Source organism: Rhinatrema bivittatum, chromosome 15 (genome assembly GCF_901001135.1).
Source record: "Rhinatrema bivittatum chromosome 15, aRhiBiv1.1, whole genome shotgun sequence".
Lineage (NCBI taxonomy): Eukaryota > Metazoa > Chordata > Amphibia > Gymnophiona > Rhinatrematidae > Rhinatrema > Rhinatrema bivittatum.
In genome coordinates, this window is record NC_042629.1 from 48382065 (window position 1) to 48406801 (window position 24737).

Sequence of the window (24737 nt, forward strand, 5' to 3'; positions counted from 1 at the left end):
AACACCAATAAAATATTTCAAAAAAGCAGACATCACACAATTAAAATGGCAGTCAAGAAAAATAAACTTAAAGCCACCTTTACTTACCCTCTCCAGCAGCTCTCCTACTCCCCTTCCCTGCAGGCCATGGCACACACCAGAAGCAGCAGTAGAAGCTAAGCTCTATACTTATGGTCCTCTTCCTTAGTGCCCATGTCTCTCACACACACACCATACCAGTCATGCCCCCATGACCAGTTTCTGTCTCTCACACACCAATCATCTCCCAAACAGTCTTTGGCACACACACACCAGTCACCTTCCTGAACAGTTTCTCTCATGCCATACACACACACACACACACACACACACACAGGCTTCCCTCTCCCGTGTTCTACTTGCATATATGGTCTTCTCACTCTCATAATCACTTTCTCTGTCTCTCTCTCTCACACACCCACACACTCACTCACCAGTCTCTCACTCCCATGCTTGTTCTCTCCACATGCACAGGCTTCTCATTCCCAAAATCACTTTCTTTCTCTCTCACACACACACACACACACCAGTCTCTCACTCCCATGTTCTCTTTCAGATATACCGGCTTCTCCCTCCCATGATGTGTCTCACACACACCCGGGTTTCTCACTCCCATGCTCACTCTTCACATGCACAGGCTTCTCATTCCCATAATCACTTTTTCTCTCTCTTTCTCTCTCACACACACACACACACACACCAGTCACCTGATCTCACTCATGCATACACACACACATAGGCTTCCCACTCCCAAGTTCTCTTTCAGATATACAGGCTTCTCCCTCCCATGCTGTGTCTCACACACACACCCAGGTTTCTCACTCTCATGCTCACTCTCTTCACATGCACAGGCTTCTCATTCCCATAATCACTTTCTCTCTGTTACACACACACCAGTCTCTCTCATTTCCATGCTCACTCTCCACGTGCACAGGCTTCTCATTCCCTGAATCACATTCTCTCACATTCACACACACCAGTCTTTTTCTCTCACACACACAGTCACCTTACCAAGCAGTCTCTCTCTCTCATGCATGCACACTCACCCAGGTTTCTCACTCCCACAACTCCAGGCTTCTTATGCTCATGCTTTCCCACATACCCAGACTTCTCACTTCCATGCTTTTTCTCTCACACACACACACACACACACATCAGTCACCTCCCTGACTAATGCCTCACACTCTCACATACACATCAGTCATCTCCCTGAGCAATCACTTTCATTGTCTCTCACATACACACACACATCAGCTCTCTGACCACTCAATCACACACAGGCTGGCTGGCTGCTTCTCACTCTCTCTTACTCACTTCTTCTTCCCCCTACATATGTCACGGAGTTTTTTGCCGGTCCGCGGCGCGCGCTCCCGGTCTCTCCCGCTGCCGTTGCCGCTGGGCTGTCAGCACGTTCAAGCCCAGTGGGAACGGCAGCGGTGTTGGAAGAAGCTGTGGCACCCGCGGCTGGCCTTTTCTTCTTCCCGCGCCTGCTCCTCCCGTGACCCGAAACAGGAAGTGATACACGGAGCGGTGCGCGGGAAGGAGAAAGAGCCGTGCCGCGTCGGCTGCAGCATCGGCCCCCGAGCAATTGAACCAGCCGGCAATCGAGAAGAGTCAGCAGCATGAGCCCCCGCAGGCCAAGAAAGAAGAATCCCTTCGGCCGCGGGAGGCTCATGCTGCTGACTCTTCTCGATTGCCGGCTGGTTCAATTGCTCGGGGGCCGATGCTGCAGCCGACGCGGCACGGCTCTTTCTCCTTCCCGCGCACCGCTCCGTGTATCACTTCCTGTTTCGGGTCACGGGAGGGGGGGGCAGGCGCGGGAAGAAGAAAAGGCCAGCCGCGGGTGCCATAGCTTCTTCCAACACCGCTGCCGTTTCCACTGGGCTTGAACATGCTGACAGCCCAGCGGCAACGGCAGCGGGAGAGACCGGGAGCGCGCGCCGCGGACCGGCAAAAAACTCCGTGACATATGTAGGAAAGAAACTCGAGCGAAGGCACGCTGCCCGATTGGCCGGTGCTGGGCAAGTCTTGCCCAGCACCGGCCAATCGGGCAGCGTGCCTTCGCTCGAGTCACTCCCTCCTCACCCCCCCCCCCCCCCCCAGACGCTGTAAAAAAAAAAAAAAAACAGTTCATTCTCCGCTGGGGAGCGAGGGAGCGGAGAATGAGGCACGCTGCCTTCCCTCTGCAAGGGAAGGCAGCGTGCCTCATTCCCCGTCTGCTCTCAGCAGTGGGCGGGCCGGATTCAGCCCGCGGGCCGCCCCTTGCCCAGCTCTGTCCTAGAGGATAGCTACATGCTACAAAATGTCCAACTGACTAGCTGGTCTGTTTTGCTTGTTCTGAATTGGGGATATTTGCTGGTATTTGATATTTGTTTATGTATTGAACACTTTATTATTTTTTTTGCCATTATTTTTGTTACACCTCAGAAAAAGGTTCAGATTATGTTAAATGAAAAGTATTTTATGTTGTCTCTATATTCTGATTTTTCATTTCTGCTGTATTTGATAAGAAGGCTATAAACATTTTGCTTGTAATAGTAATAAAATGCTCTAAAACAAGTATCATCTGGCATCCAGTATGGCTTATCTCTACAATAACATTTGCTTACTGTTTACCTAGCTAATTGGAAGGGATTTTGAATCATTATTATATAATTGCCCAAACCTGCCTAGTGTGAGGAGAGTTGAACTCGATGATCTAATTCTAGTGTTTTACTTCAGACATTATAATGGCCTCCCTTTTTAAGAAGTAATGATTCTAATAAATGTACGTCTTCTACCCCCAAAGTTTTGTCACAAAAGTCACTCTATTATAAAAAAAAAAAAAAACTTTTTATCACAAATCACCCAATTGTTAGTGAGACTATGTGCAATATACACAAAGACTGGAGTAGAGGAATTTTATACTTTGGTGTATCTCTGTCTTAAGACAACAAGCGGGAGTGGATTTATACAGGAGGTGCCCATAGGCAAGGAAGGGAGGGTACTTTCTGCCCCCCAAAAAAACCCCCAATCATCAGAGATTTGGGGGTCCTGGGCCCTCCTTCCCAGATCCTCCCCTCTCTTGGTATCCTCTCTTCAGCTTAGAGTCTGTCCCAGCCCCGCAGCAGCAACACCTTGCAGCAAATTCAGAACAGGGTCTGGAAGCTCGTGCATACCGATGGGCCCTGCGGCAGCCCTGTCCCCTCCTCTTGCATGGGTTTCTAGTTACCAAGGAAACCCATGCTAGGAGGCCTGCCCACATGCAAGGGCTCCCAGGCCCCATGCTGAATTTGTTGCTGCTGTGGGACCTGCAGCGCTGCAGCAGGGGGCAGGCCCAAATAGCATGGCAGTGGCAACACCGGAAGCAGATGCCTGCCTTGCCATTGACTAAATCCAAGCCTGATGACAAGAGTGCGCACAGGACTTGATAGCATATAAAAACAGTTATGCTACCTACACTTGAGCCGTATTGAGGAATATAAATGTTTTCCTGTCTCCGTGGGAAACTGTAGGGCAGAACTCCAGGAAACACAGGAGTACCTGAGCATAATAAGGGATCGAATAGTACCTGCCTACTTTGAATCAGATATAAGCAAGACAGTTCCGATCACCCAGGTAATAGAGCTTCAGATAATCTGATTTATTATTACCCTTTCCACTGCCCCTCTGCTCTGTTATTTGTTATACTAGTAATGAGGGTGATATGCAAAGAAAGCTGAGAATCTAAATTTAGGACCCTATTTTCGGCACATAATTGAGGATTCTTAAAACGGAAGCACCTAGATTATGTCTGTTATTTATTCCCCTACATTTAGTTATCTAGCCCTGGAAATCAGCTCTGAGTGCCTAATTTACTTCCCCCAGCCTGACCTCATCCCTAGCCCTGCCTACTTTTTAAGAGCCTAGCGGGACAAATTTTAATTTAGGAAGATCTAGGTGCATATCTCCTTAAGTTAGGTGCCTAGATCTTTTGAATATTGGCCTGTAATCTTTTTAACAATGTATCTTCTATATAATAGCAAAACTGTTGTCTATTTAATTGAGAATCTATATTATATTGGATGCCACAAACAACTGTACAGCATATATATTCAGTATAAATGCACATACATACAAAACAGGGCATTGAAAATACTCCTGAAGTGCACAGATATTTTGAATGTATTCAGATGGAATTGATTGTGTTGCTTATATTGTGATTAGTAATTGTGAACTGCAATTTAAGGTTACCCCTCAGAAACTTGATAGGGAACCGGATGATAAACCTCTTCCATCATACACAAAGAAAGAGTCATGGCAGCTGGAAGGCGATTTGGAATCAATTGGTATTGTGCCCGACGCCAAAATAGGTAACTCTTGGATATGGATAGGAGCGGTTCCTGGTCTCATGGGAAGAACAGCAAAATCTGGCCTTTGATGAGCGCTTGGTTAATTCCAACAGCAGACTGAGGATTGAGCCAGGTCGGAGGGACAGAGTGTGTGTTTACAACACCCTTCCATCTCCTACCTTTCCCAGTCAGTTCCCTTTCTTGCCCTGACTGGGCTGGCAGAAGGAGGAAGTGAGCTGCAGCATCTCAGCCGATATCCACCACCCCTGCCACTTTGAAATGCAAATATACAGGTGTCCCTAAGAAGCAGTCGGGCCCTTGGTGGCAGAGAAGGAAGACACCACCTGAGGCGCTGCGCTTTACCTCTTCCTTCACGAGCCTGATCAGTGCAGGTGTGGGAATTGGCAAGCTAAAGAGGGGTTGGGTTAGGGTCAGGGGATATATGAATGGAGGGGCCAGGGAGAGGATGGGGGGGGGGGGAGGTGTGTGGGCACCTAGGGTTTGGAGATGAGAGAGAGAACGAAGACACCTGGAATGGGGAGAGGAAGCAAGAAAGAAAAAGAGGATTGAAGGTGGAGAGAGAGGAAAGGAGTAAGAGTGGGGAGAAGAAGGGAGAGGACATTGCCAGAGGATGTGATCATGACTAACAGAGTGGGAACAAATTCCTGGAGGAAATTCCATAATACATTCTTAGCCAGCTAGACTAAAAAAGTTATTGCTATCTCTGGAAGTAATTACATCTACTTTATGTGACCTTGATTGTTCACTGTCAGAGGCAGGATGTTGGATTTGATGACCTTGGTGTATGGTCCAGTATAACAGTTCTTATGGACTTAGAGGACTGGAAAGGGAGGGGGTGGGAATGCAAGGGGGAGGAGGACTGGTGCTGGGAGAGAGAAATCTCCCCCCCCCCCCCCGATTTCAGAACCTCCTTATAGGTTGTTAGACATAACATTGACCAAAAAATTGTAGGTGATTCTTTTCAATTGGGCTATATACATTTCTAACTAGTTTGAGAGCTACATCCTCTTCATTGCTTTAAAACAATATGAACAAGTGAATACAGAAGGATGACATTGCAGATTAAAAATTCCATTCTGTTAGAAATAATGCTAACATGAAATTGCTAACTCTCTGCCTTGAGCAATAGCATAGTAAATTTTCAGAATGAAACAGTTATTTGCATACTCCTGAGTGTTCTAGACAATTTTTTATACATCTGTATACTCATTAATAGCAACTAAAAATATATCAGATTTGATATGAGGTTCTAAGTTGCATAAGAAAATGTTTCTTCACAGAGAGATTGGTGGACCCATGGACCGGCCTCCCAAGGGTGGAGGTAGAAAAAAAGACAGCAACAGAATCCAAGAAATCTTTGGGTAAGCATGGAGCATCCTTAAAGAGGAAATGAAGATAAAGCCAGAGATGAAGTAGGGAAAGGATAATGAACAGACTAGATGGACCTAGTGGTCTTTCTCTACCATAATATCCCAGGTTTCTATGGGATTGTAATTTTGTCCTGTAGTTCCTCCTTTCTCCTTTTTTTTTTCAGCTCGGCTGGAGCTGGCACTGGAACTGGCCATGGACAAACAGGATGAATAGTCTCTTGTTTTCATTTGTTTCTAATCATTTGATGTTCCATCTTTACCTGCATTAGTCTCAATGCGGATTACAAAGGAAAATTGGTTCTTACCTACTAATTTTCGTTCCTGAAATACCACAGATCAGTCCAGACAAATGAGTTTATGCATCCCTACCAGCAGATGGAGGCAGAGACCTCAGCTGCTGACCCAGGGGAGCCCCAGGGGATAGCCATGACCGCAGGGGATCGAGGTCAGGGGCCTGCGGCTGCCAGAGACTCCGGGGATTTCCCTTCTCCTCTGTTGCCTGTGGTGCAAGAGGGACAGAATGGGGGAGGGGATTTGGATGGCAGTCTTCTGCTCCTCCATAAGGCCTTCCTGCAAGGAAGGGGATGGGGATTAACCGTCGAAGGGTTAGCCTCCCCATCGTGTTTTCAAAAGTCCTAAGGTGATCCCTTTCGGAGGGTCTGGGGACCTGTGGCGATGTCTGGGTATAGGTTGGGCAGGTTCAGAGGCTGATCCCAGAGAGGTGGAAAAATAAATTCTGATGAGATGCCTGAGGAACGTGGCCCCGACTGAGAACCTGGATGCGAATAAGGAGGATGCGGATCCGAATGAGTTTCTGGTATCAGAAGGAGATGACCCAGGGTAGTCACTTTGTTCCTCAGGGGTTGCAGGAATTGGGGATTAAGGTGACTTAGAAGGAGTTGGATACTGAGAGCGTAAATCCAGTCCTGTATAGGCTGCGGAGCCCGCCTAATGCTGTTCCCTTGCCTAGAAAGATTCACAAATTGGTGAACTGGGAGTGAGACTTTCCAGAAGCAGCTCTAAAGGGCAACAGGGTCATGCCGAAGCTTTACCTCTGGATGGAACAGGAAATGCGAAGGGAGGAGATTGTTTGATCTTGGCCTTTTGGCTTCAGGCTGCTGTTGGTGCTAGCTGAATGCAAACAACTAGGTTTGTATTATTATTCTCTGTGAGGAGTTAGCAATCTTTTATTGATCTGATGCCTGATGGGAGGAGCAATCAGATAGTTGAGGGTGGATCCTTGGACCAGTGGCAGATGACCACACCCCCAGGGAATGATCCCGAGAGGGACCACCAGTCAGGCTCAGAGTTAGGAGACAAACACACACTAGTTCTTTTATTAGACAGTATACTGAACCACCAGAGATGGCAATAGTGAGCTGGCAAGCCCGGCTGGGCTGTTGTCCTTCAGATACTGGAACAGCGATCCCTGGAGGCTGAGCTGAAGAGAGACTGAGATATAGTGAGTAGGCAGATTATGCAGATGTAACACTCACACAATGTCCCAATGAAGCCCAGGAGCTGGAAAGTATAGGGCTTCGAGGAGCAAATGCCTGGTTCCAGGGAAAGCTCAGAGGGAACGATGGTAACTCACTGATGTAGCTGAGAAGAATTCCAGGCAGAAGAGTAAACGAAGTAAGTCTGGGATGAGGGCCCTCGAGGAGCGAGTACCGGTTCCAGACTGTCACCTGAAAAAACAAGGAGAGAGCGAGGCCCTCGAGGAGCGGGTACCTCTGGTAAGTCCGAGGAGGCAGAGTTGCTTAGACAGACAAAGCGAGTCCGTTGTCAATCCGTGTCCTTGTCCTTGCTAACTCGATGTGTTAGCAAATTCCAAGACCTTCAATATCCGTCGCAGGTGACGTCATCTTCGGGGGACGCCCCTGAGGTTCACGCCAATGCCAGTACTTCAATCGGGGCCGCACCACGGCGCGCCCCTAGGCCTCCAGGAAACATGGCAGTTGCAGCATCGAGCCGGTCCGGGAATGCCCGAGGACAAGCAGCAGGAGAACGCCGCGGCAGCCAGTCCTCTGCGGATGGAGAGGGAGGCGCCAGAGAGATAAAGAGGGCGTCAGGCACCGACGGACACAACAGTTTGAAGCAGGTGTACCCTGTGGGTCAGATGTCCTGTATGATTTGGACTGAAGAAACAGCAAGGAAGGCTGTCTAACAAAGCCGTGGGGGCAGCAAAACAGGATTAGCAGCCAGATGTCCAAACTGGATTTCTTTATTGAGCAGTAACACGAATATGTAAACAAGCCCGACTCTGGCCGAGTTTCGCCCTCTTTCAATGGGGCTACATCAGGGGCTACATCAGGGGCTATTCAAAAATGCCTTCTACTTGACTGTAACACCTAGCCCCCCTTGACTCAGATAACATAATAATTCTCGTTCAATATCCCACTTCCCCTCATTGACCTTTTTGTCTAGCTCTGTTTCTACGTTAGATGTCTACCTTGACCTACTACCATTTCTATGAATGTCTGTCCACCCTGTAACACTCATTTTATTTATTAATGTTTTACCTGTAAATGATTGTGAACTAGTGTGAACTAGTGATTCTCACATGGAATGACAGTATATAAAACATTTAAAAAATAAAATAAATAAATAGTCAAGTTGCAGAGTCAGTCCTTTGGCTGGTGTGACCGTTGATTCCCAGGGTCTGGGATTATTTACTGGTCATGGGTTCCATGGTTTCTAGGCTGGATTGTTTCCATGGGCCTTTGTTCACAGGCGTCCTCTGCAGAGGATTCGGTTATCTTGTTGGAAGCTACTTTAGGGGGAAGTTCAGCTTCCTTTGTCGTTGCTGGAGGAGGCCAGGTCCAGCCTTTCATGGTGGCAGTCTCAGCGCAATCTGGAGAAAGGTATGGATCTGGAAGGGACTGACTGGGTGGTGGTGACCACAGATGCCAGCCTTTCTGGTTGGGGTTGCGATTGGTCAAGGAACATCAGTGCAGGGTCAGAGGAAGTGACATGGTCCATCACTTGGCCAGAAACCAGGGCAGTGCGCGAAGCCTTTTTGGCGTATCTCCCGCTCATTCAGGCCAAGTCAGTGCATGTGTTCTCAGATAATGCGACGACAGTGGCATACATTAATCACTGAGGCAGAATGAAGAGTCGTTTAATAGCGCTGGAGGCACAAGAACTGTTTGTTTGGGTGGAGAAACATCTGGTAAGAATAGAACCTTCCCATGTGATCGGAGTGGACAACATGCAGGCAGACTTCTTCAGCAGACAGCGTCTGAATCCAGGGGAGTGGGAGTTGTTGGTGGAAGCCTTCTCCTTGATTCAGGTCAGGCTGGGCAGAACAGCGGTGGACCTCATGGCGACTTCAGGAAATATGAAGACGGATCGGTGTTTCAGTCACATTGGAGGGCATCGACACTCTCGTTTAACCATGGCCTACGCTTCTGCTGCTGTATGTGTTTCCACTGTAGGTCAAGGGCTACGGCATATCAGTCTTTATCTGGGCAGTGTGATTCTGGTAGCACCCGAGTGGCCTCGCTGGCCATGGTTTGCGGACCTTCTTCATCTAGTGGTGGAATGGTCCTGTTCGCTTGGCCCATCTGTCAGAGCTGTTGCGGCAGGGGCCCATATTTTCTGACCAGGAGGATCGCTTCTTTCTAGTGGCTTGGCTTTTGAGAGGTGGCAGCTGCGCTTGAAGGGATATTCTGAGCCTATGATTTCAACTTTGTTTCAGGTAAGGAGGCCTTCCACATCGTTGGCTTATGTCTGAATGTGGAGTGTTCGAAGACATAGTGCAACCTTTGAAGGTGGATGTTCCGCAGATTTTGGACTTTTTGCAAAGTGGCTTGGCCAAGGGTTTGGCCTATAATTCCCTTTGGTTCAGGTGGCAGCCTTAGGGTCTCTGAGGTAGGATGAGATTCGTTTCCTCCAGGGGGCAAAACATCTGCGTCCTCCGGCCCAGAAGATTGGTCCAGCATGGAATTTTAATATGGTTGTTCAGGTGCTGTATGGCCCTCCCTTTGACTGGTTAGGAGGGCTTCCTTAAAGGACTTAACCCTGAAGGCTATTTTCTGGGTATATTTCTATTCAGCTAGAAGGATGTCTGAGCTGCTAGCATTGTGTTGTAGGGACTCTTTCTTATATTTTTCAGAGGCGGGGACTTTACATACAATTCCTTTGCTTTTGCCTATGGTAGTTTCCTCTCTTCACCTTAACCAGGTGATCAAGCTACCAGCTTTTCTGAATTTGTCACTGGATGCTCCTATGGCGAGGAGGCTTCACTTATTGGATGTGCGGCAAATTATTTTGCGATTTCTTAAGGTGACAAATGATCATTGGTTAGTCCTGTTCAGTGGAGCAAAGAAGGGAGATAAGATTTCCAAGGGTACTGTTGAACAATAGTTAAAAGAGAAAATAGCTTTGGCTTACATTTGTAAGGGCTGGCCTGTGCCGGAGAGGTTGAGAGTGCATTCCACTAGGTTCTTGGAGGAGAAGTCTTTAATGGCTATTAAATAAGTTGACTTAGATAGCCACTGCTATTACTGGCATCAGTAGCATGGGATCTACTTACTGTTTGGGTACTTATCAGGTACTTGTGGCCTGGATTGGCCGCTGTTAGGGTCAGGCTTGGGGGACCCTTGGTCTGATCCAGTGTGACAATTTCTTATGTTCTTAACCTCATAGGCGGCATGCTGGTTGTTATCTCCACAGGAGATTTGTCATGTGGTGGTATGGTCTTCTCTTCACACATTTACCAAACATTCCCGCTTGAATGTGCAGGCACTGGAGATGTCTTTTGGAGAAAGTGTGTTGCGCTCGGTTCTTTTGAATTCCCATCAGGAATAGAGGGGCTTGGGTATATCCCACTTGTCTGGACTGATCTGGGGTATGAACAGGAAAGGAAAATTGGTTCTTACCTACTAATTTTTGTTCCTGAAGTACCACAGATCAGTTCAGAGACCCGTCCCCATCTTTTGAAAGACTTCCTTGCTTCTGAATGTTGCTGGGCTACTACACATGTGCAAAGTGTTCTAGGCTATTCTAGCGAATAAGCTGTCACTCTGTATTTGATGCTATTAGATGACATCACCCCCACATGTGAGACTATTTATCCTGCTGTCCATAGAGAGCACCAGTTAAAGGCAAACAACTTAGCTTTCTAGTGCCTCGAGTCTTCATTTGCAACTACCTAGGGATTTTCCCCCCATTTTAATCAACCTTCCCTCCCACTCTCTTCCTAGTATTGTCATTGCAGCAACTATTCTGCAACTGGGAGCCAGTACACTAGAGTTCCTTCCAGAATCTTTATTGGGCTTTGTATACCGCCATATACCGAAACCAAGAGCGGTTCACAAAGAAGAACATACATAATGTAATATAATCAGTCAAAAAGACAAATGTAAAAAACATAACAGAACAGGTATCTTATCTTTATGTTTTATGTTACCTATTGTTTTATGTTTACTTTTGTAATCTGCTTATCATCTGTACTATAGGCAGAATAGAAATATTTTAAATAAATCGTGTATCATGGGCTCTAAATCCAGCTACCAGGTGGCACCCTTAACAATAACCACAACACTCTCTTTCGTGGGTACTGTGAACACTGCCTCTGCAGCGTCACAAGCCTGTACCGGAAGACCCCATCCAGGAATCGAATTAAGGAACGCACTCAATGGTGCCCCAGAGCCGCCATACTGCTCCATTTCTACATTTTGATACATTTATTAAAAAATAAAATGAACGTGGTTAAAGGTTTCATCTCTAAATAGATTAGATTTTCCACTTATGCCCATCACACAAACTAACTCACACTAGAGGCAACCAATACACTGAAGTAGCACACCATGACCTGAGGGCATTATTTTATTCCTTAGACAGAAGATCTCCGTGCTTCATTCCCCAATCTGAGGAAAGAGCTCTGCTGTATTCCAGTAACGCAGAAGAGATGGACCATCTTCTATCATCTACCAGTAACACAGAAGAAACAGTCATCCTTCTGTCATCTTCTGACAGGTCAGAAGAAGGGCTTGACCTACTGAGGTCTTCTAATCCTTCACCTCAGGCAACAGAGTATTCCAGTTGTATGTCCCACACAGGTAATATCAGAATCTGATTCTCTCGGCAGCATTGCTGTAGGGACTACATTTGTGTTGATGCAAGTATATATTCATGTAGAGCAGATCAGTTTTCTGTTGAATTTTAAATGTTGGTACAATGGAAAGTATTTATATAAGAAATATATTGTCTTATTTATTTACTTTCATATTTATATATATTTTACATTTCTGTATGGGAAATGGATACTTGCATTTAATAGATGTATAGCATGCCTTGGTATTTATTTCATTCTAGTTTATATTTTCTTGGCTGTATGAGGGGAGAAAAGCAGGGGATTTATGCTGTTCTTAGCCTAACCTGTTTCTCTGCTGAAGAATTCCAATGATGTCCTAACATAATGAGTGTAACACTGTTTGTTTGTTTTTTTAAACAGAACAAAACATGCTTAGCTTTAGTGAGATTTCCTGTGGGAAAAAAGATCGTTCCCGATTTCAAAGCTTGATGGTGGATGTCACTGGGCAGCCAAGGAAAGAGAGAGTAAAACTACCAGCTTCCATTCTCGGTGTCAAACCATCTTCTGTAAGTCCAAAGGTTTGATTTGTTGCTATATTTATGTGGGAACTAACAGGACCAAGGGTAATGCGAGTAAGCATTATGCAGCAGAGTTAGAGTTAGGAGACAGTCAGGGACCTAATGCCTCAGAACAATTAAGCAAGAGTCAGTCCTGTTATCAACTGGGGTCCACTTGTCAAAAAAGGGGCACAGCACTGTCCAAACCTGCTAAGGAGGGCTTTAAATTAGAATTATCAGGGAATGGGTCGAAAAATCCCAAAACTGATTAAAAGTCCTCAAGTAAATAAACATTAAACACAGAAAAATGGGGGAAAAAAAAAGAACAGCATCTGGCAAGCCGTGTGCACTAATACTCAGAGTATGAAAAATAAAGTCATGGACAAGGCAGACTTAGATATAGTGATAGTCAGAGACCTGTACACAGAGAACTATGACTGGGCTATAGTTATCCCAGGCTCTAATCCATTAAGAAAGGACAGGATGGAGTGGTGCCATATATCTCTCTATATATATATATATCTATAATCTACATCTATATACATATAAAGCAACAGTGCTACAAGGCTTACAAAATGAGGAGGCACTATGGGTTAATCTGGAAAGAGGAAATGAAACATCAATTTATATTGGTGTGATATAAAGACCTCCTTTACAGGCAGAAAAAATAGAGATGTTTTGAAAATATTTATAAAATGTATTTGAAAAGAGGTGAATTCAGATGATGTTTGGGACATCCCAGCTGCGGTATCATCTAGAAGCTGGGTGATCCTGGCTTGTGTGCAGGAAGAAGTTTTCAGACACTGGCAACAGAACTGACGTGTGAGGGGGTGATATTGGATTTGTTGCTGACAAATGGGGGGGAGTGTTCCTGATATCACGGTGGGGGATCACCTGGGCTTCAGTGATAATCAGATGGTGTGGGTTCGGTATTGGACTATAGGTAGTGGTGGTTCATTCAAAGGCAAGGGTCCTGGACTTCAGGAAAGCTAACTTTGTTAAGCCAGGGAGTACCTCAAGGAGTCCTTAACTGGATGGGATAAGCTAAGGAAAGTAGAAGAACTATGGGCAAAACTAAACGATATTATAAGGGCAGCAAACCTTTAACTCAGGAAAGTAAATTAAGGTAAGAGGGAAAAAAGACCATCTTGATTTTCTAAAGTGGCTGAAAGGGTAAGGGGAAAAAAGGTTAGCATTTATAAACTACAAGGCATAATAAAATGAGGAAGACAGGAAACAATATCTGGCAAAGCTAAGAGAAGCTGGGAAAGTAGTTAGGAGAGCAAAGACACAAATGGAAGAAAAATAGCTAATACAGTAAAAGAGGGGGAATGCCATTTTTAGATATATTAGTGCTGGAGACATAAATACTGAAGAGCTGAAGGCAGTCTCAGATATCTATAGGGGGAGTGTAGTTAGTTTCAATCATTTTTTCTCTGTCTACATCAAAGACAAGTATTTTCTTTAATGTAATTAAAACTTTATCTGCAGTCATAGCATCTTGACCAGTTGATCATCTATATAATCACTTGACATTGGCCATGTTTCAAAACCTGTCTCTTCTTCAGGGGTACATATGCCAAACGCTGTGCAGCTTTTTGCTTTCCCAAGTCTTACTGGTCACGCTGAAAAGCATCCAATTCTATGCCACTTATAAGCTAGACGCACCTAGAAAATATCCTTTGAAAAAAATGTGCTGCTGTTTTAATAGAATCAATCACTAGCTTTCTGTATAAACTGGTGGGCGGGGGGGAAGACAACTAAAATCCTAAAATGACAAGGAAATAGAAGGGCACATGTTAAAACCAATCTGTGTCAGTGTTCAATGCGCTATGTAAGGTGGAACTACCTGTCACCCCCTCTTGATAAAGGCAGCACTTGTTCAAGTATCGTCCACCATAATTGTGTAAAAGTATGTGAATAATCTGTACAATGCTGAATTATTGGTGCATTCATAAGGAAAATTGCTAAAAATAGGAATGGAAGTGAAATAGACCTCAAACAATTTTCTGAAGACCGTGTTAGCAAGGAGTTAGCTACTAAAATGGTCAGTGGCCTTCATTATAAAGCGTACAGGGGCAGACAAAGATCTAACTATGTATACCCTGGAAGAGAGGAGGAAAAGGGGAGATATAATACAAACAAGGATTAAGTGCACGAGTCAAGGCCTTTTGCCAGAAAGGAGGCTCTGGAGGAAAGGAAATATGGAGTGAGGATGAAAGAGAGTATATTCATGAGTAATCTAAGGATACCCTTTAGAAATATAAGTCGACTTGATTGCTTCCTTCAGCCACTGCACCACTGTAGTCTTAGATGACTATTTTCACCTTAATCAGGTGGTCGAGCTTCCAGTTTTTCCAAACTTGACAGCCAATTCTTCGATGGCTAGGGAACTTCACTTATTGGATGTGCATCGTATCCTTTTGAGATGTCTAAAGGTGCAGTTAGTATAGCTGTGTTTAAAAAAGGATTGGATAAGTTCTTGGAGGAGAAGTCCATTACCTGCTATTAAGTTCACTTAGAGAATAGCCACTGCCATTAGCAATGGTTACATGGAATAGACTTAGTTTTTGGGTACTTGCCAGGTTCTTATGGCCTGGATTGGCCACTGTTGGAAACAGGATGCTGGGCTTGATGGACCCTTGGTCTGACCCAGTATGGCATTTTCTTATGTTCTTATGTTCTTAAGGTGACGAATCCCTTTCAGAGATCGGTCATCTATTTATCCTGTTCAATGGAGCAAAGAAGGGAAATAACGCTTCCAAGAGCACTATTGCTCGCTGGTTAAAAGAGACTATAGCTTTGGGTTAGATCTGTAAGGGGAGGGGTTGCGAGCGCATTCCACTAGGGCGCGAGTGACCTTGTGGGCAGAGTGTCAACTGCTTTTTCCACAGATCTATCGTGCAGTGATGTGGTCTTCTCTTCACACTTTTACCAAACATTACCACTTAGATGTGTGGGCTCCAGAGGAAGCAATTTTTGGGAAAGTGTATTATGCGCGAGTCTTTCGGGTTTCTGCCAAGAATAGAGGGGCTTGGATCCATCCCACTCATCTGGACTGATCCGGTGTATGAACAGGAAAGGAACATCGATTCTTACCTGTTAATTTTCTTTCCTGAAGTACCACAGAGCAGTCCAGAGACCCGTCCATATCTGACGAAAGACTTCCTTGCTTCTGGATATGGCTAAGCTGATTGAGTTGGCATTTGATATATTCAGAGTAATGAAAACTGTACATAGTTTGGTATATGTTTGTGTTAAATCAAGGGGGCCTAGTTTGCAGGTGGCTCCAACTTTAAGTTTCTGTTCGTCCAAGGTTTATTGGGGTTTGTTAGGGTAGACATCTTGGCTTGGGTACAGGTCAATACTGAGGGACTGAAGGTGGCACTCTCGATTATGTAGCAGTGCCTCAAAGATTTGTTCTCTGCCTCCATCTGCTGGTACGGATGGATAAACCTATTCGACTGGACTGATCCGTGGTACTTCAGGAATGAAAATTAGCAGGTAAGATATATGTCAAGGATATAGAAGGTCGCTTAGCCTGCAATAAGGAGGAAATAACAGCTTTGGAATATCCCTTCCATCTCATTTGTCTCCTCTCAGAAGTGAAGTCACAAGACAGAAGTGAGAAGCTTGACCCGAAAATATTGGGCCATGGTGGAAAAGAGTCAACTGATGTCCAAACCTCAGGGGTCCATCTATGGCCATGTTGATTGGATTTGAGAAGCATGGTCGATGTGGCCACTCTGGAACTACTAGGATCACGTTGCCTGAATGTTTCTTTATCTGCCATAATCCCTTGTCCACCAGAGGTCTTGAAGGGAAGACAAAGAAGAATCCCTTGAGTCCACGGCAGCACCAGAGCTCCACTTCCTTCCATACTGTGTTCTGTTCAGTGGCTGTAAAACCACAATGCCTTGATGTGCTCTTTGGTCGGGAATCCCTCATCTTCCATGAATAATTTTTATTTTATTTATTTTAGATTTATATTCCACTTTTTTCAGCACTTCAAAGTGGATTACATTCAGGTACTGCAGGTATTTCCCTATCCCCAGAGGGCTTACAATCTAAATTTGTACCTGAGGCAAAGGAGGGTAAAGTGACTTGCCCAAAGTCACAAGGACCAACAGTGGGACTCAGACCCTGGTCTCCTGGTTCATAGCCCACTGCTCTAACCACTAGGTAAGATACATTGCTGCTTCTGACAGCTCCCATTCCCTGAAGTCTAACTTTCTCTGACTGAGAAAATCCACTCTGGCGATCTGAGACACTGCCAGCTGCTCCAAGTGCTGCTCTGCCCAGTGAATCAACTCCCGGGCCTCTCAAGCCACTCTTGATTCTTGGTTCTGCCTTGAAAGTTGATGAAGGCTACCATCATCACGTTGTCAGATAGGATCCATACTGGATGGCCATGTAACATTGGCAGACAGGCAAGCAAAGCAAAATGCACCACTCTCATATCTAACCAATAGACCATGATGAGGCCTCCTTTTTGACCACTGGCCTTGTGCCGCCTAATCTTGCCACACCGCCCTCTATCCAGAGAGGCTTGCATCAGTGATGACTATTGCCCAATGCGGAACCTCCAATTCCACACCATGCTTAAAATTGGTGTGAGTAAGCCACCATGAAAGACTATCCCTGGCTTCCCCTTCTAACGGAAGAGGAAGATGAAACTCTTCCAATATCAAATTCCAGTGGGAGAGAAGAGCCCTCTGCAGAGGTCGCATATGAGTGAATGCCCAATCCATTAATTCTAATATCAATGCCCTAGAACCCAGAACCTGTTAATAATCCCAGACCCTAGGCACTGAAAGCTCTAGCAGAAGCCTAATCTGACTCTGCAATTTCAGCAGTCTCTGTCCATGAGAAACACGCTAGCCCACCAGTGTGTCGAACTGAGCTCCCAGATACTCCAGAGTTTGAAAGAGGACTAAATGGTTCATTGCTAGGTTCACCACCTATCTTAGAAACTTCAAGTACCTTTGTACTGAATGTCGAGAGGTCCTCTGATTTCACACAAATGAGCCAGTCATCCAGATACAGATGCACCAACACACCCTCTTTTTGTAGTGCAGCTGCCCCCAAGCACCATCTCCTTGGTGAAGGTATGTGGAGCTGTTGCCAGCCAAAGGGCTGAAAACCAAAAATGTTCCTTTAGCACCATGAACCTCAGGAACTCTGGTGCTCCAGCCTGATGGCTATGTGCAGACATATCTCTATCAAGGCAGATGTCAAGAATTCTTCCTTGCAAACCGCAGCTATGATGGACCTCAGTCTTGGACCTCAGAGTCTCCATGCGGAAACAGGGAACCTTGAGAGCTCCATTTACATTCTTTAAATACAGTATCTCTTGAATTGGATACAGGGGGGAAAGAAACAGGATGCTTAATTTAAAATTGACCTTCAGCCACCAAAGCGTGTTCTGGGTCTGAGCCAACAGACTTGGGCTATACCAAGCATGTTCAGGGAGGGTCTGAGTCAAAAAATCTCAGCAAGATGTCTCTGTGAAAAGAGAAAAAATCTGAGCAGAGTCTGAAGCGGCCCTCAATCACATGCAATTGCTCCCTTTCCTAGAGATGAGAAAACCAATTCCCCATTGGAATCCTCCGATGTCTTGTGATCCCTATCCTCTTGAACATTACCAAGGACAGCCTCCCTGTGCCATTTATCCGCCATGACTGACAAATGAAAGGCCCGAGCACTCAAGCCTTACATAGTACGTTGCTTCGCCTTTGCTGGGAGCCCCTGCAGAAAGGTCTGCAGGCCCTGGAAACATTCCACCCAGGAGAAGGAAGATGGATCTATACCGGAGCCCATAGGCCCAAACTTGCTCTCTCCAACCCCTCTCTCTCGGAGAAGCTTCGGCCCTCAGGAACAAGGGAGGAGGAGAACTGTCCGTTGCCTCGCCTCCCACTATTATCCCCTCCAGAGACACCATAGGCTGAGGGGATGTCCCAACATGGGCAAAAGGTGTAGAAGTCAAATCACTTTGAGCATCTAAATAGCACTGACACAAATGGAGAGAGAGTGAGGACTGAATTGCTATCAGATGGAAAGCCTCACAGATAGCAAGGTGCTTGGACCTGTTGCTTGGACTTGTTTGTCCCCAGAATCTAGCTCTCCTGAACTTCTGCTCTAAGTGGCCTGCACACCCACCAACGCCACCTGGGCAAATACGCACACCTCTCCAGGATGTGTGTAAATACGCGCTCAAGACTAGGTCACGATCATATGCGCACAAGTACAGGCGCAAATATGTGCTCGTATAGGCCATGGTCGTATGTGCACTAGTAACTGCACAAATACACGCTCCAGTCTAGATCACAGCCTTACATACACAAGTACCTATGCAAATAGGTGCTCAAATCTAGGCCGCAGCCTTACGCACGCAGATCCCTGCACATACAACTGCCACATGGCGATAATCATGCACACACACGCCTATGCACACGGGAAAAGAACCGCCTACCATATAGCTAAGTAAAGCCTGCCTGCACCTTCAGCATGTTTTTTTTTTCTCTTTGTTCAGACTGCAGGTTTTACACCATCAACCATCTGCTCAAGATAGAAAAACTGAGGGACTGCAGATGGCACACTGGGTTATATATAATGTCAGTGAATCTTTGTCTCCATTTGCTGGCAGGGAGGCAAAACCCAGGAGTCTGGACTTGTCTGGGTGCGTACAGGAAACAGAATCCAAGAAAACATGGAACAAGCACAAAGGATCTCTGAGCAAGAGAAAGAAACTATTAAGCTGAGCAAGAAATGTGGATAGGCTGACTTTGATGGTCTTTGTGTTTCATGTTAAATGCTTAAAAATGTGTGAAAAAAAAAAATAGCTTTGCTCTGTTAATATCTTTGTGACAGCATTGGGAACATAGTCCCCAGAATTATCTTGTGCTGTTTAAAATAGGCCTTGGTGAGTTCACAAAGAAGTCAAAATGTTTCCTAAGTGCTTTGCTACATTTATTGGCCTGAGAAAATATATATTTTTTAAAAGTAGGGTTTTTATTTATTTATTTATTTATTTATTTATTTAATAGCTTTTATTGTGCACTCACTTTTAGAAATTTGGATAAAATTTCTTATTTCCAGCTATAGGGATTTTTGTTTTTAACTGAAAATATCTATCTATCTAGATCCCCTAACTCCCCTGTCTTTGATTACAGGTTGATGTGGCAACTCCTGGGTTGTGGAAAAACAGAGCAATGTCAGATGCAAAGAACATGAAACCTCATTCTAGTGGTTTTCATTTCCTCCCACACAAAGTGGAATTTGGGGTTCTCAAAGAAGGCCGCATCCACTCTGTCAATGTTGCTATGAAGAACATTGGTGTGGACTTCCTCAGGTCAGATATAATTAGCATTATGCCACTGATCTTCCACTTATTTTATTAATTGTATATCTGAGATAAAAAGAAATGCAACCAACAGTTGTAAAATATTAAACAACTCTGACAACACCCCACTAAGCGGCAGATTTATTAAATATGCTCCAGTTTAGTTCTAGTGCAAATATTGCTCCCGATTTCTCTGTGAAAACACAGGGCTAAACCAGATACAGCAAAAGCTTTGCTCCACAGGCCCCACACCATAAGGAGGACATTTTGAAAGCCATTTAGTTGTGTGTGATGACTCTCCTCTGCACGGCTCAAAATACTGGCCAGCTTTCAGAGCTTATGGGATTTCAGCTGGGTCAAGAAGAGGCATTTACAGGGGTGTAAAACGGCATGCCTACATTTGATTTTCAAATTCTCCTGCTATTTCACCTTGGCTTGGCCGTCCATACAAATAGGAGGCACACAGCATGGGAGCAATTGTAACATGCAGGCTGTATAAATGAAACAAGTTTCTCCTTTGAACTTACCTGCAATGTACATGGGCTAAAAGTGCCCACAGACTAGGCTATTCAAAATGCCTCCATAAAGATTACACCTAAATGGATTTCTAAATATTTGTTTTAACGAAGGCTAAGAAAAGCAAACAAAGATGGCTGTAAACCCAGCCCAATTTGTATTTCCTTGAAATTCATCCATATGTTTATTAATAGCAGTAAATTTGTTTACCATAAGCCATCCATCTCTATTTCCTCCATAAAAGAAATTTGATCCCAAAACCTGGTTTTCATCTATATCCATCTCATCAACAGATAGTAATGAATGAATTAGACCTTCATACTAGGCATCAGAGTGAATGTGTTCAAAACATTACTGCTGTCTTCTGCCTTATATATAATCATCAGTCTAAAACGTTATCACAAAAAAGATTATTTAGTTATTTTTATCTTGCAATTAAAACATTTTTTAGAGTAAAGTCCAACAAACTTATCTTTCAGATTTGCAATGTGCATCAAAATAACACCAACCGGATCTAATCTGACAACAATTCCGTAGTGTTCCATTTCAGCCCAACATGGGACCATGTTTCGAACTTCCATTCTTCGTCAGGGTGCAGTTTCAAAATAAAGTCTGAAAAGAGAACACATTCTTTGTTAATAAAATATATACATAACCAAACTATTATGGGATACCTGGATGTAGACTCACTGGCATGGTCACAAAGTGGCATTCCTACTGGAATTCAAAGTAAATCATGGCCAGCTAATGCCTGATTATATTGGGTCGTGGCCCAATAATCAACTGACGTAACATATCAAGAACTTAAATGAGCAAAAATAAAAGTACCAATTTAAAGCAGAGAATACCAGTCTATTACATTGTTAAGGCAATAAGGGAATATAGTATTTAAATGAAAAATCCAAAACTGTTCCCTGAAATTAAGAAAATATGCAAGATCACCCCCATATTTATTACTGTGTACACATTCAATCACATGCCACTTAAGAACCGCAAATGTATGGGCTAGCTGCACAGGGTGTTGGACCATTGGTGCTTGTAGCTTGTTAGTTGATATACAGCTGCGATGTTCAATAATGCATTTCTGCACAGGGTGGGGATGTCCTACCAATATATTTTTTGTCACACGGTCAAATGATCATATAAACCACGTTAGAAGTTGTACAAACAAGAGTGTTCTCGTGCCTTGTATATTTTGCCTGTAGTGGTATCACACCACGAAATCCCAGTGATAGATTGTCTACACACAGAGAACAATTTTTTTAAGAGTTTCAAACAGATTTTGCAACTTCTGTGATCGTCTCCCTGAGGTATTCAAGGTGATTCAGGACTTAACACGCTGGAAGCTGTTTAGCGGCTTGTGATCACACAATGTGTCAAGCTCTTCCAGAGTTTAGGTCTACCAAATGTGCTTCAAATAAAACCCTTGAATTAATAGGATTTATGAAACGGGCAACATTTTTCTCAACTACTAAATTGGAAAGTTTTTTGGGCATGTTTTAAAATGAGGCTTTTACATTTTATTAGTCCATGGGCTAATAAATTGCATTGGTTTTCTGCTGCCTGTGTTTTAGTACTTTGTAACCAGCTTGAGCCAGAATCATTGCTCCAGCCCATAACATTGTTATAAACATTGCTATTCTCTAGAAAATGTTTGCCGTCATTTACACATGCAATTCAAGGAATTTGGTGTACTTGTAGGTTAAGTTTCCTGCATTCCCCCTTGCCATTCCAGGTAGCATACTGATTGTGTACATTCCTCCTACCAGGTTTTGGGTGAAGCAGCCCCCACCTAGCACAGGATTGCGAGTGATTTACTCACCTGGGCCTGTAAGTAAATGTGTATATTTATTTTTAGGAAATTAAATTACTGGTACGGAGAGGCAATACTATGGTGGTGTGTTTTTCTTTAGCCTATGAGATTCCTGCTAAGGGAACACCAGAGTACACTCTCACCTCTCCATTTACAAGTTCCTGTCAAGAAGCCCATTAACATTGTACTCTGCATTATCATGGGTGGCATGACAAAACCAAGGGGTAGATTTAAATAATTGTTTTTTGGTGGGCTCGAAAATGAGGATGGCAGGGGGGAGGGGGGGTGGTCGGGGATTGAATTAGCACTCTGGCAGTAGAAGAGCCACAACATAAGTGGGAAAGAGTGTCAGGAGAGAATGGGATCACAGTTGGAGAATATTGTGTATTTTAACATGATCAGCCAAATGAAATCCTGTAGCAACTCCTTAAATTATTTTTATTTATGGTCGATCAAAACTCATACAGCTGAAACTACTAACCATCCTTTAATATGGTCCCTCATTTACTACCTTTTCTCCTTGTAGTTGGCAGCAGGAATGAAGACTAACTTGGAAGTTGAGTTGTATGCTATGATGACGAGATCAGACAGCCATGAAGAAATGGGAAAGGTAGACCATAGGATTGAGATACATACAGAAGCAGAGACACTTTTCCTGCCAGTTAATGCTAATATCCTTTCAATGTGCAATTCGTTTTCTTTCTGCTACATCATTCCAGAATGATTGGGTTTAGTCCCTCATCCAGCTGAGTTAGGCAGAGAACATTTTTTTCAGATCTGTGACATCACTGCTACATCCATTGAGCACAAATCAGCTTGAGCCAGTATTCGCTGCCTTCAGCTAATGGAAAAACTGCTGCTCTATCAATAGTATTTAGCTTACTGGTCTGGCATATCATTTGAAGTTACTTATTTTTTTAATTTTTTTATTAATGTTTGGGCCATGCATCTGCAATCTTTACAGAATAGCGAGCCACCATTTTTTTCTGCTCCCATTCCCATTAGAAGGTTCTTGCTTGAGCCAATTTAGAGTAGATATCTAAGACATTCAAGTTGTTTAGGCAATTCTCCTGTAATTTTTACAGAGTAGCAAGCCAACATTTGGTAATGCTCTCATTCTCAGTAGAGGGCTATTTGACTGAGCCAGTTTAGAGCATATATACATAAGGCTTGGTGGTAACCTGCACGGAGCAGCAGTTACTACCATGAGATATTTGGCTAGGCAGAGTAGACAGAACATTTGGTATTTTTCTGCCATTATTACTATGCTACTGTGAAAGGAGAAAGGATCTTCTTTTAAATCTTCATTACCTTTGTTTACTTGGTTTAAAAAAAAAAAAAAAGGGCAGAGAGGACCCTTGAACTGCAAAAGGTAAGACTTAAGGGCTTTTAACCAGCAAGCTTCTAATCATTTAAAAACAATGATAGCCTTCATGTCAGATTAGGCCATTTTAAGCCCTACAGGTCAGATCATTATCACCGTTGTGCTCCCAGCAGTAGCAACAGGACAGCCTGCATTTCAAAAAATCATGGAGTATGTATTTGGAGAATCTAGGGCCTGTAAAACACTTTATCCAAGTGGTTTACAATGAAAACATACAAAAAATCCAATCAGGAGTACATGCAGACAGAAAAATATTGTTATACAACAACATTTTTATAAAGTTATAACATTATCAAAAACAGTATGCGGGAAAGGGACAAGACTTCCTACTCTTATGTATCACTTTTCTTTTAAGAGGTTTGCTTAAAGAGCCAGCCCTAACCAGGCATGTCACCACAATAATAAAACAGGGAGGAGAAGTGTTAAATAATTGTTATAGCGCTCACACAAACATTTATCCTCTTTTTGATAACACAGTTACAGTAACCATCTTGTTCTTGGAGAAAGCTGGATTCTGGGAAGGTTATAACCTGTTATTGGACTTCTGGAAGAATTATTCATAGATGATTTTGGGGGTATTTGAGAATGCACAGGTGCCTTCTTCAGGTTTGACCCATGTGGTCTGGTAAGCTCATTACTGCTCTTATAAAAACAGTAACTATGAAAAAGTATTTTCCCTTTACAATGGCCTCACCAATTCTATCAGAAAACCTTTATGAGAACAGACCAGAAGGCTTTCCCCAGGGAGGAAAAGCTCCCTCGGTCCGAGATGTCTCTCCAGCCCCTACCTCCTTCTCAAGAAAATTTCAGATTTACAAAAGCGTTGGCTAAGGTAAGTAACAGCTGAAGACTCCATGTGAAAGTATTTATGTCCTATAATGTGAATTTATAGCTTAAGGCTTTGTGGGTTTGATTTTCAATGCAACTTGTGTGTACAAAATCCTGCTTTATGCTTGTAGGTGGTTTGAAAAATCAGAGGCTCCTGCATGTAAACAGTGCATGTGTAAACCAGTTTTACATGTACTGAGAAAAGGTAAAAGGAGAAAGAGGTGTTCTGGGGCTAGAGTTGGGGCCTGGTGCATCCTTGGATTTTAAAAGATAATTCTCAAAAGAATTAACATGTTTAAAACTGGGGTTTACACATGTGAATGCACTTTATGCACAGAAGTGGATGTAGGAATGAGCGGTGATTCCCACAGGCCTAGAGACAAACTAGTCTGATTCCAGCCTTTCTTAAAACAGCTTCACAATCACTCAACAGTAGATTGTCTTCCCTTCAGAATAGCATACTCTCTTTACTTACAGTTCAGTACTGCTTCCTTCAATAGTCACAGTTCAGTTTCTTCTCAGCTCAGTGTTTGGACAA

At 43.9% G+C, this 24737-nt stretch overlaps 1 protein-coding gene across 2 annotated transcripts in view; it reads left to right on the forward strand.

The window, feature by feature from the left end:
* Positions 1–24737, forward strand: part of SPAG17 (sperm associated antigen 17) — a 289254-nt gene that overhangs the window by 250470 nt on the left and 14047 nt on the right. For both annotated transcript variants that reach the window (XM_029577979.1, XM_029577980.1), the window contains 9 exons: positions 3513–3615; positions 4226–4349; positions 5630–5710; positions 11563–11784; positions 12180–12325; positions 19489–19667; positions 21944–22004; positions 22514–22658; positions 24066–24203. In XM_029577979.1, the coding sequence (XP_029433839.1) occupies positions 3513–3615; positions 4226–4349; positions 5630–5710; positions 11563–11784; positions 12180–12325; positions 19489–19667; positions 21944–22004; positions 22514–22658; positions 24066–24202 (1198 nt within the window). In that variant the 3' untranslated portion in view covers position 24203. The remainder of the gene's footprint in view (positions 1–3512; positions 3616–4225; positions 4350–5629; positions 5711–11562; positions 11785–12179; positions 12326–19488; positions 19668–21943; positions 22005–22513; positions 22659–24065; positions 24204–24737) is intronic.